The sequence below is a fragment of the Hippocampus guttulatus genome, chromosome 15 (genome assembly GCF_054856545.1).
Source record: "Hippocampus guttulatus isolate MCC_2025c chromosome 15, RoL_Hgut_1.0, whole genome shotgun sequence".
NCBI lineage: Eukaryota > Metazoa > Chordata > Actinopteri > Syngnathiformes > Syngnathidae > Hippocampus > Hippocampus guttulatus.
Window position 1 is genome coordinate 5,481,838 of NC_141275.1, and position 18,273 is coordinate 5,500,110.

Genomic DNA, 18,273 nt, shown 5'->3' on the forward strand with positions numbered 1-18,273 from the left:
CTTGCCTCAGGCATCTCTCACTGCATCAAGAAAACTGCAGTAACATGACAAACTGCTGCTGAACAGAAATTCCTGCAGAGAGCATATAGGCCAAAAGTAAAGTGACACAAAGTGAAAACATGATTTAAGTCTAGCGCTGGTGTATAATTCACAAACCATATTATACGTCTATTCAAAATAAATCCATCATCGTTTTTTTTTTTTAAATCCCTCTTTATCAAAGTGTACAGCGCAGATTCAACTCGGTTATAAAATATTAACTCTTCATAATTGGCGTCAATTTTTGAATATTTTCACCTTTCAGATTTGGATGCAGACCATGATTTTAAATCTAAATAATTTTTTTTGTGACTTTCATTGATTTATTTCAGACCAGAGTGTCTAAACTTTGTTGACCTATAGTTGGCCCCTCAGTGGGATCGGAGCTGAAGATCTACTTTTCAAGCAGCCCACCTCCCGCGATCGACCCGCTACCGCAGGTCAACGCACACACACACACACACACACACACACACACACGCCAGGATGTGCAACAGCCATTAAGGGACCCTAACATGAACGAAACAGGAAAAAATAAATAAACTAGACGCAAGGCAAGACTGCGTTTGTAAAAAGGGAATCACCGGCTGCCTTTAGTGGGAGAACTGACACAGGGAGGCAGGGATGCACTTTTGTAGCACGATAAGTGCAGAAATACCACCACGGTAGCTGATGTGTACCGTTTTAAAACACTGCTCCAGATTCCCTTTCTTTGCCATCGGTGCATTGCAGGTCAAACACACTTGGAATGACAATCACTATAGCTGCAATTACAGACGCTGGCCGCTAACAACTTACTGTGATCTGTGATTCAGGTCATGCGCCACCTTTGGTTAAATACTTGTTTGTTTTTTGTAGGTGTGTAAATGGTAGTATGCTTAGGGTGCAGTGTGCACAACACAACTTATATATTAATAACAGACACACAAAAATGCTAACTTTTTTTTTCTGTTCCATTTCCTCCAACAATCCCCGTGGTCTGCAATTATAATATACCTTAAACATTGCCAAAGACACAATTAGATCGACTGGTCGGGAACTCCTGATTTAAGTGTTCCTGTTAAATGGAAAGACACTGTTGTTTTCCGAGGCAAGATTGCCCTCTGGTGAATTACCTGGATATGAGCATAAGCATACAATAGTTTGAGCGCGCAAAATGACAGTATGAAAGAAATGTGAGCAGCAAGTCCTCGAAATTAGAATCTTTGTCATCACTTGCCACTCAGCTACTGTACTTGTACAACTGTCAGCTATTGGTTTTAAAGAATTAAGTCACGATATGGAAGCTGATGTGATGGTTCAGCTGTTAGCTGTGCAATTTCACAATAAATACATTTATCAAAGTCATAAATGACACGGTGACAAAAATTATGAGAGTAATAAACACTATAGCAATGTGAGATTGTTTGTTTACCTAATGCTAAAGTACATTATCAAGAGACATTTAGTTTGACATTAAAGTGCGCCAGAAAAAAAAATCAGCTCCAAACGTATTGTTTTGGCATAAAAATTACTTGGTTTGCAAAGATCTCATTGAATTTCTCGTTGTGAACACAAGCAATTAGTCTTCATCAAAAGGCATTCCGATTTGGAAACACAGAGACAGAATACAACCATTTAGTTACTTGTGGAAAAAAAAAGTTTTAGTGCAAGCGTCAAAACACCTCAGGATTTCTAGAGGGAAATGTGAGAAGTATCTCTCATTTTATCCCACAGGCCAACGTTTTCTACAACGCACTGCAAAACCAGAAGCGTGCTTTTGGAGTTTGTAGGGGGCTTATAATGTATTTGATTAGAACTGACAGCGCAGGATATTCAAGTTGGATTGTAGGTGCAAAGGAATTGATTATACTCTGAGCATTTGTTTTATTACAAACAAGTACCATACGACACAGTACAAAAACTCGTTTCCCCTTTTAGTTGAAAAAAAATATATATATATATTTACATGTATTAAAAACAGCGGTCAACAAAATTGGCCCTTAGCCTTTCAGTGATTCACTTTCTACATTTGTAACAGAGGACTTATCTTACCTGTTGAACATGAACTGAAAATCATTATTTATTCACAGAATGCAAAAATAAAGGCAGATGGTGCAAAGGGATCCCCCCTCAAGATGAAGCATTGATAAATAAAGGCTTTACTTAAGATAGCCCTTCAATAACCTTCACGGAAATCAAAATCACAATCGCTTCATTCACAAGACTATTATTTTTGGGGGTGTACGATTCCATAACTAGATCTCCTCACGCAAAGACAATGTTTCCAACCTTGAGACCACCTGAGGGACCAGATTAAATACATGAGATCACAGAATGAGAAAAGCATGAGTACACACTGTATTGATTGTCTGTCTACTTTATAGGCCATGAAGGGTGGAGCTGATGATGTCCATGAATGTGGCTTCGACACAGTAGCAGATCTGGACATCCGGGTCGGCTCCTCCAAGTTTCTCTGCTGTCCTTTGGGGTAATTCCAGTTTGCTGGAACCTTCGACTGAAGTATCCCGCGGCTTCTCCTTTAGATACTGCAAACCTAAAAAACAAAGAAGAAAATGAAAAGGTATATTTTATAGAAGTGTGCATTTGCTTAATATCGTTCTCGAAAAAAAATTAACACATTTTGAATTTTGACAGATCAGCGTTTGTCTTTACTTACGAGCTATGAGAGGGTCGATGTCCCTGGCTTTGGTGGCCACATCAGAGGCACAGACCTGCCCTACTTGGACCAGCAGGGCTGTCACATCTTCGTAGAGTGGAGGAAAGGCCTGACAGAAGGCCACCAGGCACGGCAGGGTGGGCATGAAGAAGGCAAAGCGCTTGGCGCGAGTCAGCACTGAAGCAAGGGAAACACACCAACAAACATTGATAGCCCTACCAGACCTTCACGAAAGGCAGGTCGTAATGCTGCACTATCAGACATTGGCCAGATGGTGGTAGCAAAATGTATAGAATGACTTCAGGACAGCCCTTGCAGGGAATAACAAAACTATTGTAATGTTTTTAAATTTTTTAAAACAAAATAGGTATGTAACATAGGGAAGAAAACTTGTTTCCTGACCTGTGAGCAGTGTACCCATGACACTGACAGCCAACCTAGCCACACTGAGTGACTTGGGCAGTGCGTACTGGATACACAAGTAGGAGAGCAACTGGATTGCAAAAATCTGTCAAGAGACAACATTCATGCTGAATTTATATATAAGAAATATTAATGGGGCAAAATTGCAAACACAGATGCTCAGCACGAGCCAGGCCAGAGAGAGTCAAGACAAGGCCGGAATGTCTCACCTGCTTTTCCAGTTGAGGCTGGGCCAGAAGTTCAGGGATGAAGTCCAGGCAGATGTGCATGGAAGGGATGCCCGACACTGTTAGAGGCAGCAGAGGTTGAGGATAGCCCTGAAAGAGACCATGTATGTCAAAACATGACTAATCGGAGTGCAACGGGGCTTGAAGTAATTAAAAAGGAGTTTATATTGATCGAAGCTTGTGCCAGGTTTTTGCACTGCAGAATTGGAGAGGCTCGCTTCAATAATATTCAATAATATTGACCATCTGCTGTGTCTGGGAGAGCAGCGGCCACTGACTGCTAATGCAGCTGGTGAGTTTGATGAATAATGGAGTCAAAATTAATCTTTTCTAAACGGTGGAAAAACAGACCCACAGGCGAGGACAGTAATTTTTTTGTGAACGCCCCCCCCCCCCCCCCCCAAAAAGTGTGTACGTAATATTTCATGGATCCACAAACCTTCCGCTTACCTGAAAGTGGACGAGTTTGGCAATATTCGGGTCAGCGATGAACATCTGATGCAGGAGACAACAGATGAGACACTGCACCTCCCTCAAATCACTGAGCAGGCCTCCCTCTGGCTCAGCATCTCTCACACCCCCCTTGGCTCTCAGCAGTAGGCTGCTTTGTTCCGTTTTTGCTGGCACCGGGCCCCTGATGGCCCTTAGAAGGCTCTGTGTGCTGCATCCCAGCTGCTGCTCCTCTGAGGTTGGTAAACACACTTCCAGAAGAATTTGGACTGCTGCGCTATCCTGGATTGAAAAGGAATTATCAGGAGCTGTTCGTATCGCAACCCAACAAACTGAGCATGGAATTATTCTTGAGGAAAATATATCGAGGATAAACAAATTATATGAGGATGTAAGAAATACCTGAGCCGCTAAAAGGGCGTTCTTGAGCTCCTCCCTGGTGACCTCAGGTGTATCTGGCTGTCCAGGTACACCCAGGTTGGAGACGGTCTGGTTCTGTCTATCAAAGTCTGCCGTCTCTTTCAAATGGCTGTGCAGGTAGGCTTTGGATGCTAGTAGATAGCCGTTCAGCATGTGCAGGACAATGTCCATTAAAGGGGGACATCTAAAGAAAGAGGAAACAAATTACACTCACAAATAAAAAAATCTATGATTTGTTTCTGCGATTTAGGTGCATTATTGTCAATTAACTCTTTGAACAGTGTCAATGGCAATGTTTAAGGGACAAGTGTAATAATAATAATAATCATAATAATAAATGTATTAAAAGAGCGCTTTGAATCAAACAGTTTCCCAACTCTTGGGATATTTAGCCGGCTGTTTCGTTCTGAGCGCAGAGGCCATGTGGTATAAACATGCAAGATCAGTTAAAATAAGATGGTGCTAAAGAATTGAAAATCTTATAGGATAAAAGCAGCATCTTAAAATCCCCTCTGATATATACAGGTAGCAAGTGGAGGGAGGCCGATACTGCAGTAATATGGTCATACCTCAATGTCCCAGTTCAAACACAAGCTACTGCATTTTGTACTAACTGCAGAACTACTGGTTTGATCATTCAGTATGGCCAGAAGATGACAGCACTGGGTCTTTTTTGGATGAGACCACTCCCTATCAAAACATCCATCAATCCATCCATCATCCCTCACAATGCTTGACGAACAGTGCTTGATGGTTGTGAACATGGCCCTGGAAATTTGGTCGTTACAAGCAGCTTGTGATTGATCAAAGTGTTTGTCACGTTAAAGCCACCCCCCCCCCCCCCCCATATAGCGTCACAAACTGAGGGGAAAAAAGATGACGGGAGATTATTTAAATTTAGAAGTAGAAGCGATGACGTATACAAACAAGCGCACACACTATTAAATACTACTACTACTACTAAATAGTGTGCAAATAGTTTGCAAAGTTTGTCAAATATAAAATGGTTACACTGGTTTGTAAACACATAATTTTGCCATCAAAAGCATGTTTTCATTGTTGCTGTTGGTATTCTATCGAAGAAAAAAAATGTTCAGATGCTTGTGATAGCACTAAAGCAAAAAATTATCAGCATAAATGTCACTGTTGTGCATAAAACATTTATATATCTTTTCACAAAAAGCTTGGTTTCTATATTTTTGTTTGGTCCAAAATAGGTGATTTGGGTGAAAGCCAACTATAAACTATAACTGATTACAAAAAGAACGGAATAAGGTACAAACAGACTTTTTTTGTGAGGAAAGAAGATAGTCTCATCATTCATTTGGTAGTTCCAATGTTTACATAGTCATAAAACACAATGTTTTTGTGAGCCCAGAAATGTCAGTCAGAATGCTCTTAATTGGACTGCGACTCAATAGGTTCTCTTTTTTTTTTTTTTTTTAATGGGTAAGCATTGAAAAGAGTAAAGAAGGGCAACCATATTTCAATATTGGGCTGAACTTGAGTTGTACCTGTACACCCTGTGATCACAGCGTAGAACAATGAGGGGATCCACCATGAGGTCATTTTGAGTGTACGTCTGCTGTCTGAGCAGCTTTGCTGAAGGTTGGAGGGCATTCACAGTCATCACCCACAGCCTGCAACACAAATGCGCCGGTTTTAGCTCCCAATATCCCACCGCTGTTTGGAAAGAATTTGACAGTGCACCGTGGAACATCTATTGATTATAAAAACACTCTCTTTAAAAATTAAAAAAAAAAAAAGATAACAGCATCAACGGCAAAAGTAAGCCATCCAGTGGGGTTTTAAATCGCATAATCCATTCATAGTGAGCTCCAGACTCCTCAGGGTACGCAAGCTTTAAAAGCAAAATTGCTGTGTTTTCCTTCCGAATTAATAAAAGCTGTCATTGGCAACAATCCGTTACATCCCCCATTCAGGAAATGTACTTCATTTGTCCTGCAGAGACCCATTCGGATCAATAGGATGTCTGCTCAGTGCTTTGTAACTGTGCTCCTGTGAAGCCAGAGGTCATTTGGGGGGGCTCTTCTGTCCCGAGCTTTGGGTGAGGGCTGACAAGACTTGCCTTGCTTGGTACCTCTGATCTATTCACACAATCATCTTTGAGCAAGTGGCTCAGGGTCAACAACTCTCGTTCCACAGGTCTTCCTTTAATCCACTTACTCTGTCTCACAGCAACTTACACAGCTTTCAGAGAAATGCCACTGACTCAAGAGCAGCTGATAACCTTTCACTGAAACAACACACACAGCGATTTCACTGAAACAACACACACAGCGATTTTCACATTCAGCAAAGGCCCCAAAAATTACACTTGTGTTATTTGGAGGGATTTTTTTTTTTACAGAGATAACAGGTATACTTAAATACGAAAATAGCATTTGATGACTGAATGGATTTTGAGATTCAATTCCCAAATAAGGGCATAAATTCAAAGTATTCAGAGGGTAAAGTGATTGACTTATATTCCAATTCAACATTTCCTTTACATTAAAGCCAACTAACAAAACAACCACAAGGTGCGGGGGGCTACGAGGGCACAAGAAATGTCTCTGCTTGGTTGTTTATCCTCGGCCAAGGTGGTTTCTTGGAAATCAAATTGGAGGCACAAGGTAGAGAGAAAGCAATTACAGTAATACTATACATTACCTATAATTTATGTTAGTTAAAAGGCAAATATATATATACTGAATATATATATAAAAAATCATTACAAAGGTAGACAGAGAAATGGTGTCCCAATTTTGAATAATTTCGCCTGTGTTTTATTTGGACATCAAAGGGTCATTGCAGCATTTTCTCTGCAACATATGGTCTCCAATATTTAATTGTATTCACACATTATACCTGCGAGGCATCACAGTGTTGAGGCCCATCCAGAGCTTGTTGAGTGTCTGCAGAGTGCGGCGAGGAACAGCAGGTTCCAGCAGCAGAGCCATGCTGGCGGTGAGGGACTCTGAATAAGGGATAAGGTCTCCCGGTGTGAGAAGTGTCAACTGCTCCAGGATCCGCATCAGCTTTGGACTGCTGGATGGCAACTTCTGGAAAGCTGGGTATAAAGAAGAAGAAGAAAAAAAATGACGGAGTCATTTGTAAAGTCTGGAACTGTGAAGTCTCGTTGTGTTTCCTTGAATCGATGTGCAATGCATAAAAACAGATGAAGCATCTGCCAAACAAATTACTTATCATGCATAAATTAAGATACAGCCTGACTTTGAGAGAGAAAGAAAAAAGTGCAGGGTGGCATAGTTGTAATGAACAATTGTTTTGTTACCAATTTGTCTCAACTAAAGATGTGAACAGTAATTACACCATAACTTCAATGCCGTTCTTCCATTAACCTTGTCATATTTTACTGAACCAACGAAAAGGCAACATGATAATCAGATTAGGTGAACCAGTTAGGTGTTAAGTCCTTTATTTCATGTTTAGGATTTCACTTGTCTTAAATTAAAAGAGAAATGAAAACAAGAGACTGTTGGAAATAAATTATTACAATAACATGAAACAAATATTGGAATTTAGACTGTAAGTCAGTTCAAGCCAGATGAGAAGGCCTTGCAGTCTCTTGACAGTTTACAACCGTCTTGAACTATGGTCATTTGAAGACAAAAAGCGGCATATGATGCGCACCTTGGTGGAGCTGGCTCTGAGTGTATCTGCAGGTGTTGCTGGGAAGCATCATTTTCCTCAACAGGGGAAGAGTACCCGTTACTACTTCTTCACACATCCAATCTTCCACAAGACACAGGTGAGGGTAGTTGATGGCCAGCAACCTCAACAAGGCAGAGTGCAGACCTGGCGACATGGAACAAGAAAACGAGATTGTGAACCAGTCTACTCCCGGTAAGAATTGTTGTGGGTTTATTTTTCTTTTGTGTATTTTTGAAATGTCTTCATAAAACCGAATATAGATGGATCTTGGAATAGAATCTTGTTCTAACTCACCCCCAAGCTCTTGTTGCAGCCCCTGGGCTTGAGTAACTAAGTACTTTATGGGGATCTGGTCCATCAGTGCTGCTGAATATGACTTGGGCTTCTTTTGCATTAAAGCTGTCAAAAAACAAAGTGAAAAGAGCTCGCATACAAAAAATATATAAATAAATATTCTTAAAAAGGTTGTAAAATTCAGTAGAGAATCGTGCACGGCTCCCGCAGGTGACTTTCTACTGACACAAGTTCAGTACTGCTGCTGATCGGTTTCATTACTCTTTTCTTGAAGGCTACGGTAGCACTTAGTGAAACAGATCAATTTAAGGGATGGACATAACGCTCATAAATGTGGCCTAATGAAGGGCAAAAGGAGCGCTTGTCATAAAATGGGTATACAAACTACCAAGACTACAGTGCAGTGAAAAAGTATTTGCCCCCATTTTTGGCCAGTTTAAGGTAGAGTCGTGAACACTGACCTAAACTGAGGCCAGCGAGGTCTGGAGTTCTTTGGGTGTTGTTATAGGTTATTCTCTTGGAGTAATTTTAGCTGGTCAACCATTCCAGGGAATGTTTGCCACGGTTCTCAGTTTTATCCATTTGTGGATAATGGCTATGACAGTGGATTGCTGAAGGCCCAGAGTCTTGGAAATGGCTTTTCCAGACTGATAGATTTCAATAACTTTTCTTGAAATTTCTTTAGATCTTGGCATGATGCATTTGTTTCTTGAGCTCTTGTAGCCCTACTTCACTTTATCTAACAGATTCTATTGATGTGATTTATTGATTCAACAAATGTGGTGCCAGGGTGTTGCCTGTTTAATTGAACTCACCTTTCCCAAAACGGTCGTTCGTCACAGTTATTTTGTGATTTAACATGGGGGGGACAATTACTTTTTCACGTAGGGACAGGCGGTTTTTGATTATTTATTTATTTTTGTGCCTTAATAAATTGAATTGGCATTTAGAAACTGCATTTTGTATTTCCTTGAGCTTTTTCAGTGTGATATTAAAATTGGTTTGTTGAACTGAAACATTTGTATGTGATAAATATGCAAATAACACAGAAATCATGAAGGGGTCAAATCCTATTTCACAGCACTGTAACTGCTCATGCTACAATCTAACCTCGAGCTGTCCTAGTTATCTTGCAGAATAATTTCACTTGGCTGTTTGTCAGGCCATCATTTATCTATGAAGTAGCCAACATGCTGTGCCCAGAGTGGAAAGGATGAGTGGTTGCATGTCCACAGAGAGAAATCCCGACAACTGAGAGGATAAAAAGGAAGAGAGCCATTGAATGGACACAGGCAAAGTTAAATGTTTACACACCCAATTGTTTGGTGCTAGCCAACAGATTCTCCTCATAAGACAAGATGTAGTAGAGGATAAGGAGTTGGGTTGTGATGGAGTTGCGTTGTCGTCCTCCTCGACTACTGTCTCCTTGCTAAAAGAGAAAAAAAAAAACTCTACATGATAATCTCTGTGACCCCCTCTCACCCACCCCCCTCCACCCTAAAAATTATTTTCTCTTGAATAACGTAATAAAATAGAATCAGTCACTGTGAAGTACTCAGAATGACTTACGGCAGAAGAGGCCTGGAAGACACTGAGGATTTCCTGCTCTGTGATAGGTTGGTTGGTGGCCTCGGGGTTGGCCTTTGACGCTGGAGTGAGGATTGAGTTGATGTAAACGTCAACCAGAGGTATTAGCTGAGTGTGGATGGGGGTGTTTGTCTCACACAGCTGACGGTAGATCCAGTCCTTGAAGGTGAAAGGCAACGTCAATAAGGCGTGAATGTTTTGAACATTGCACTGAAAGAGTAGTCGGACCAATTATCTCACATAAAATGTCTACCTTGATTGACACTTTGTGCTTGGTGAAAGCTCGACTTCGAAGCAGCTGGTAGATGCAGTGAATGGGGAGAAATCCTGTGATGTTGGCACTTAGATTGTTGGTCACCGCAACCCTCACTGCATGGGCTGTAACCACCTGCACACAAAACACACACTGTCAATAAAACTATGGAAATTTGAAGGGGGAAAAAAAGACGACCACATTCTGTGCAGCTCCAGATAACACAAAATATATACCATGATTGTCCAAATAAATAGTCAATTGAAAAATCATACTTTAGCACTTGAGTCTGCAAAAAGACAGTGCTATAAAATGGACATGGGATTCTAAAAGCACCTGCTCTGTGAAGATCTCTTGTGTGAAGATGGTCTTCATCTTGCTTAGAGAGCTTGGTTTGATGGCAATCTACAGAAGAAAAAGATGAAAAGTGGCAGCTTTACTTCGAGTGAAAACAACCTGAAGGCAGCAGTCCAGGTATTGCTATTTTTCAATTTCCTCTCTTCGTATTTCATTAAAAAAAACTCTTCATGGCAGGCACAATGCTGAATTGATAGTTTTGCCCTAGGGGCGGAAACAAACAGACTCTAAATCCAATTACATTGCACATCTTAGCGGAACATACACTGAGACGGGAAAACCACTTAGCACACAGGCGGGAAAAAATAGTGCACTTAATAAGTTATAAAACAGTGAACATGCTGCAGGGACATGGGAGTGTCTTTGCAGAAACTGCGTATGTATGCTGGAAGGGTTTCATCAGTGGTGGAGTCTTTTCATGTGCTGCTACTGCAGCAGTGGGGGAGGGAGGGCAGCATCTGGTCAGACAGACTAACATATTGATCACTATCATCCTCCGACCGATCACCTTACCTTCATGCCCAAAGTAGAACACACCAACTCAATAATGGAGCTGAGCTGGTTGCTATGGAAATACATGGCCACCAATAAGAGCATCTCTCCGAAAGAAGCGGATACACCTGCAGCACTGTATGGGGGAGGACACACATAGGACAGCCTGGTTGCTCAACCTGCATTTTATAAGATAACATTTAAATAAAGAAACACCGAACATACACATGCTCGGAATCTATAATTTTAGTCACTGTCACTTGAGAATGTTTCCCTGCTTATCTGTCAAATTGTGAATGCACTTCACAGAATGAGATGAACAAATTAAGAAACGCTTGGCGCTCTCTGAAGTCTGACACTGACTTCTTCAGGACAAAATTCCAAAGTGCCAAAGATGTCATAATTTGAGGGCAAATCATAAAACCTGACGACTGTAATGCCAAATAAATGACAGACACAACAGCAAAGGGATTATTGCAAACAACAGCCCGTCTCAATGCCACGACAAAGCCCAATAAAAACTTGAATTATGAATTTGTTGATTTGACATATCGGTGCAATGCAAGCATTGGTATTTCTAGTCTAGTAACAACTGGCATCAGACGATAGTTTTGCATCTTAGATCACTAACAGCAAAGTATTTCCACATTCAAAGTAATATACCAATGGATACTGACATGTTTCAAATGTCAAATTACACCCAAATATATCAACTCTCTTTTTCAGACTGACAAAAACGAAAGGTTTACAATTAGACATGCCCAATTTCTCTTGATTGCTTATTTAACTTGCATTGTGCCTGATAAAAAAAATATCACACATAAACAAAAATAAACGCATGGTTGAAGACAACCTTAACCGATTCCACTGGGCATTATGATCGCCCAGTTGCAGAAAATTCTGTAAACAGAAGTCTTTACCTCTCAAAGTATTCCTCTTCTTTGATCATCCAGCTGAGCCACATGACCATGAGTTGCTCCTGCTCTGGTGTGCTAAAGGCACGATGCCAGAAACAAGACAAGTGTTCTCCGTCAATTGATTTTAACAATATAACACAGTGGCAGGCAATTGTTCCTTGAACAAGAGGAACCAGAATACAGAAATTTACTTAATCCCGGGGGATTAGGGATCAGTAAAGAGAACGTGGCGTACCTGACAAGCGTAGGGAAGGCGAGCAGTTTGCAGAAGGACAGGGAGACAAAGCGAACACCAGCGGGAGTGGCTGGAGGTCGGCTCGTCATCAGCTGCAGTAGCTGCTCTGCCTCCTCGTCTGTTGGTCTGGGTCAGGACCACAGTAAAAGGATTCAATTAAATCAAAAGTTCCAAAGCATTTTCTTATTTTCTACAAGTGAAACAACAAACATACATTTCGTAAATAAGAAAATTACGGCTGAACGAAAGCATTTTGTTTTGGAGATGCAAAAAAAAGGGGGAAAAAATGGCCAGCAAAACAAACAATCCCAAAAAAAACAAACCAAAAAAAGCCTATAATAAAGTGACACTACAAAAATCAGAGTTAGTATTGCATTTCCGCTGATTTACCTGAGGCCAGCGATGCCCATGAGAGCACAGTAGAGTCGGAGCAGAGCACTCGCCTTCACCACATGCTCCTCTCTGAGGCCCGAGTAGCCGAAACCACCCTCGTCATCGATGGCACCGTCATTGGGAACATGGGTGCTGCGCGAGCGAGGCAGGATAGCAACCAATTCCAACAGCAGCTGCCTTCGCATCTGCCACAGCACTGAGCTGCTCTCTCGCTTTCTCTAGCAGGGAGAGGGGGGGAAGAAAAACATTTTTTTTTTTAAATCACAGGAGCTGATGAGCAATCATCCAGTAGCAATGAGCCAGTATTGGCATTTTGTCAGGTAATTGCTTTACTATTGTCTTACAATCAGAGCAACAAATTCATTTTTTTTCTCCTCCTGCTGAAATGCAATTGAGAATTTAGACTGTAAGATGGTCTAAGAAGGTTAGGCCATATTGTGAAACATTTGACAGAGGCTTTTTCTTCACGGCTGGGGAAAGGCTTTATTGCAGGGATATTAGGAGCAAACACCATGACATTTAGAGAGAAGCGCTCCTTGTTCTCCATAACCAAGAAGAAATGTCAGTAGATGGAAAGATAAGCAAGGCCATTTTCAGCCTCTGTGGTATTTTAAACACACAATTCCATTCAGACGCACAGTACAACAGTAGGGCAGGTACAAAAGAAAAGGTCACAAACGGTGTGAAGTTGCAAATGAAGTAAATCCAAAAAAGGATGACGGCTACATCAGAATGTCGATGAGTGTAAGTGACTGCAGTGCAATAATGATTGTCCTCTTAACCTTTGTCCTGCATTCAAAACAAAGGAACTTACCTGTTGCCCGTTGCGAATGAACATGCTGAACCATGTGCGGACTTTGCTGTTGGTACCAAGCAGTAAACCACTGACATAAGAAACAAGGGGGCTGACGGCCTCATCTGCTGTGTCTGGTTTGTAATCCAGCGTCAGAGCCACACCCAAGCCAGGGAGATGACATTCCTCCACCTAAGATCAATATGAATACATAAAATAAACACACAATGTGTTAGCCTATTCTCATATTAACTGTAGACTGTGCTGGTGAGGTCCTGCTGTTATATTCTGCAATTAAGGTGGATGGTCTCATCAAATTCAGTCACATTTCTGACCAAAAGCAATTTCATACATCAGCCCACTGCTCGCCATATTTTTCATAAAAGGTGTCATTTTTCTCAAAAGCAATTAATTTATTTGAATCCAATCTTTTCTGTAAGTATTGAAAAATGGTGTCGAGTTCAAATGTTTTGCCACTGACCACCATGGCTCGAATGTTGAGAGCCTGAGAAGGATTCATCTGGCACAGCTGCCTCAGAGCTTCGGTCCTGCGTCGACCACCAACACTCTCCTCGTCCTGGCGCTCTCCATTCTTGATCAAACCTCTGCACACTGCAAACACAAACACACATTTTCATTAAGGGTGGCTGTCTCAATGTATGTGAGTCAAGTCATTATTTTAGTATTTATACTTGTTGTGACATTTTTAGTTGGTTGTGTTCCATGAGATTCGGTTCAATAAAACAGTGGTAAATGATGACCTAGAAAATCTTATTAGGTTATTTCCGTATTGTCCTTAGAGCTGACAGCTTTAAATATGTATAATTTATTGTGGGGAAAATCACTGAAATGCATTTCTCTCTGCTGAATCTGAAATTTCTTCCCATAAAAACGGATACTTTGTGTTTAAACTGAGGCGCCTTCAAAATTTAGAGCAGCCATTCCCAAAAGCTGTGGTGGGCCCGCAACGGAGCCTGTATATATTTTATTATGCTCACGAGAGAAAAGCATCCTATTGGTTTTTAGATTAAGTATGTTCGATTGTAATCTTTGTTTAACCGATAAGTAAAATAGAAACTCGCCAACCCACTATTCATAGCATTAGGAGCAAGAATGCTCAGTGAAGTATTGCTGTGATAGACTCCTCCCTCTGAGTTTAGCAGCTAGCGTACAGTGTGTGAAATTCACCATATTTAAAGCAATTCAAATAGAGAAGACAAAGTGTACTTGGACGGGTTTATCTAAATCAGATATTGTCAATTAATTAACCCTTCCTTGCCTTGTCAGAAACAGAAGGAAAACAGATCATGTACCTTCATTGAAGCTGTCGGGCACATTGGCAACCAGCAGACAAAGAAACCAATCTCCATTGCGAACATGCAGCAAAGCCTCTGCCACATCCACAATTGGCAGCAAGGAAGGCAGCTCTGGCGAGACAACATAAATATGCAGTTTATCAAAATGCACAAATTCCTGCTGGCTGGCTGGCTGAGCAGGAAATGTGATGACTTCTGATGCGCAACTAATATGTGTGGGATGTAAGTGTACTATATATACAAGATCAACAGGGATGCCAAATTGATTTTTTTTTGTCCAAAAACATAACACCCACAGAATTTCAATGTCTATTCCACCCAAATGTGTACAGCACTGCTTTGCGAGTCAAGAGTGAACCGTGGTTTTGTGAGGAGTGGGGAGGACTATTAAACACGCTTGATAGGGAAAGTAATATTGCAATGAAAGAATGGAGATTCTTTGGACTGTTAATGATAATGAAATATCCTCCTTATCCCCGATGTTTTTTCATTCATTGAGAAATATGATTACAAACCCATGACCTCCTCTAAAAATCCATCTGGCATTCGAGATTTTAAATTTGATTTATGGGGCCCATCATTTTGCCTTTGATGTTTACAATATCTATTTAAAAAAAAAATGAAAATCACTTAACAGTATTTCCAAAGCTTTTATTCACTCACATTAATTTTATTCCCAAAATAGCAAAATGTGTATTCTTGCCTCATATTTTCTGCATAGAACAAATAATAATTACCAAAAAAATAGTTTAAAAATATAACTTTCAAAAAGACTTGACGTGGTTGTCAAAGGTGCATCAACATAGTAGTGAGCTGTGAAGACTTAAGTATTTATGACGTCTTCATTTTTCATTAGAAAAATTTACCCCAAAGGGTTTTTTTCTTTTTAAACATTGCATGGAGCGTTCCTCCGTTCTGGAATAGGACTGAAATGTAGCAAAATATGTGAGAAGTGAATTATTGTGAATATTTTTGGGATGCGCCTGACAAGAACGGATGAGTTTCTGTGTGGATGTTTCTCTTATGAATACAGTCGAGACTGTTGAATTCAACATATCCTATCTTGAACAGATATACATACCTGCTTGTAGAATGCAAAGCACATCTGCAACTTCTTCCAAGTAGACCGGGCTTTCAAAGAGCTCTGACGACTTGAGAAAGAATTCTCCATTTGAATCGACCACCTAAGAAATATGTAGATAAACAACTGACTGGAGTGAAGTATTATCCACTTGTCCTTTGCTCTTTTTTTTTTTAACTTGTTGCTGCTTTGATAAACTTGATAAACAGTCCTTAGTTATGGAGCATTTTGACACCATTCGGCTTTTCAGATACTCAGAGTGGTCACAGTGCTGCGATTGATTTATTCAGTACAAGCAGTAACAATTATTATAGCAAATCTTTCCAACCTCTACAGTTGAACGCAAATGACAGTACACTGCAATCTCCTCGGCAAAAACTATGCAGCCAGCGACCTGAACTGATTGAACTTCTGATTTGTTTGGAAATACAAATTATTGTTGAAATTGTCACCATTGTAAAATCTTCATTAATAATGGCTTTTGTAGATTCTAACATTTGCAACCTTCATACAAGCCTAAAAATAAGTTAACCACTGTCAAACACAAAAGCAATAAAACACATCCTTCACTTTGATTCAAAGTAACAACAGATATGATGAAACCTCTGAATTTGTTCAACTGCTTTGAATTTAAGTCTGCCATAACTTTGTTAGCTAACAAAAACTATCAGGTTGTAAAACTCTCTCTTATTCATACACTACTCAACAAGTTACCCACCATATTATAAAAATAAGCAAATTGTACTGATGTAGATGTCTGTATTAATTTGAGAGAATTTGTGTGCACATCATCTCTCTCTTTTTTGTGTGTGGCTGAGGTATAGGATCAGCAGATCCTTAAAACCAAAGATGATGAAGTCTGTACCTTACTCATGATTGCCAAAAGCTCACTCAGGGTCAGACGAAGTCTCCTGAGAGGATCACTGTGTTCAAACTCTAAGGTAAGGCCATGCTGCAGCTGTGACACCAGGATACTCTCCACATTGGAACCACCTGCCTTGTGCCTGTCCCAATAATGAAAAAGGCATATCTAAGAAACAAGCAAATGTTGTGATTTGACATAGAAATGGGGTGTCAAGGGGATTACCTGAGCTGCTGCTCCTTCCTGGCATCCTGCTCCAACGCGTGAAAATCAACAGACAGCAGAGCTACAATAGAGTTGACAGCTTCCACTCCTGAAAGCAGGCGGAGGATGAGCTTCTTGTCCTCTGCCCATGCCTGGCTCTGGTCAGCTGGCGCACACAAAGCCATCCTCACCAGGCAGGGAAGCAGTAGCCTCAGCTCCGGGTCACTGAGAGCTGCCAGGCGCTGCACATCCACCTTCTGCATGGCTTCAAAAGCAAAAGGGCTGACAAACTGCAGCCCTGCACTGTCTGTCATCTCTGAAACTACACCACAAAAGTAAATGAGCAGCATAAGTTAACTGAATTAGGTAAATGCAATTTGTCTCATGATAGCATCAAAACGAAAGAGACCAGAAACAATAGAACCACGTGAACGCCAAAACACCACAATTGAGCTGTCAAAAGTAGCTGGAGTCTTATCACACAAGGGCACGGGACTCCTTCATTAATAGATCGCATCAAGTGTTTATTAGGAGTCGATAACTTATGTATTTAGTCGTTGTAAGCCCAAAAAGTTGGAGGAGGGTTTAATTTACCTGTATATCTCAGTCCAAACACAATGACAGCTCGGCTAAACGCTAATTCATACAGGTGAATGTTATAAATGGTCACATTCCGGGTCAAAACATAAACTCAACACCAGACCAGTAACCAAACGTGGTTGTAATTCAACTTGCACTAATTTATAGCGCGTAGACACTATTCTCGCCACTTTTGCGGTTGTTTAGCGTGCTACTAGCTAGCCAGCTATCAGCTAATGCTAATGCTAGAATAAGGAGCCAGACAACAAACCGTTGCACCATACGCGTATTTAAGACGCTATAAAATGCAACGGTTACACGCTTACCTCAATTAGTAGAATTGCCGCGGTACAATTGGCTAACTTTCAGGTGGGAGGCCTCCAGACCTCGGATTTAACTGAGCACCGAAGCCGCCAGAGGGGAGCGCTGAGATAGCAAGCCTCCGCGAAAGTATCGTTCCTTTGCGGTCGCCGACAGGGTTCTCAAAATGTGTCACATTTTCCATAAGCTAACTATATAAGTGTTGCCATTTCCACTCGGGCGGACTTCAACTGTACCCACAGAAAGAAAAGTAAGAAGCCAGTATGCCAGAAGCTCAAACCGCTCTGCAGAAAGACGGAGCGGTCTCGCGCATAGATCGCTTGAAGGATTCCTAATGCGCCGCTGTTCGTTGTATGGGCTTCTCGACATGTGTTATTAACATTTATTTGCATTGATAATAAATGAGACATTTGTGATTCCACGTGTTTATTTCCATATTAATTTTATATATTTAATATATTTTTATTTTTTAATCATGAAGTGAGATAACGCTTTATGCGACACTCTTTTTTCTTTCAGGCCTGTGAAGTACGGTATCATATACTGTACACTGGTACAGTACGAGCTGGTGACAAAAACACTCGCTATACTGTAAGATACAAGTGAAGATGATTGTGTTTTTAAAATGACTGGCTACAAAATAGTCAAAAAAGACTGGTAAAAGTAGAACCGATTCAACCCATTTGCATAGGT

The 18,273-nt window shown here is 40.8% G+C and overlaps 1 protein-coding gene across 1 annotated transcript; it reads right to left on the reverse strand.

Annotated features, from left to right (window-relative positions):
* Positions 1-1,885: 1,885 nt before the first annotated feature.
* On the reverse strand, positions 1,886-17,907 carry ints2 (integrator complex subunit 2). The gene is made up of 25 exons (XM_086131777.1): positions 17,586-17,907; positions 16,702-17,002; positions 16,480-16,618; positions 15,615-15,717; positions 14,531-14,644; positions 13,699-13,829; positions 13,239-13,409; positions 12,422-12,642; positions 12,032-12,157; positions 11,800-11,871; positions 10,901-11,015; positions 10,367-10,435; positions 10,031-10,165; positions 9,760-9,936; positions 9,505-9,619; positions 8,191-8,295; positions 7,876-8,040; positions 7,090-7,291; positions 5,733-5,858; positions 4,201-4,402; positions 3,799-4,080; positions 3,331-3,438; positions 3,101-3,206; positions 2,699-2,875; positions 1,886-2,575 (listed from the first exon to the last, which is right to left on the reverse strand). Exons 2-25 carry the CDS (start codon positions 16,992-16,994, stop codon positions 2,400-2,402), a joined length of 3,630 nt encoding a protein of 1,209 aa, XP_085987903.1. The 5' UTR covers positions 16,995-17,002; positions 17,586-17,907; the 3' UTR covers positions 1,886-2,399.
* Between the last annotated feature and the right edge of the window lie 366 nt (positions 17,908-18,273).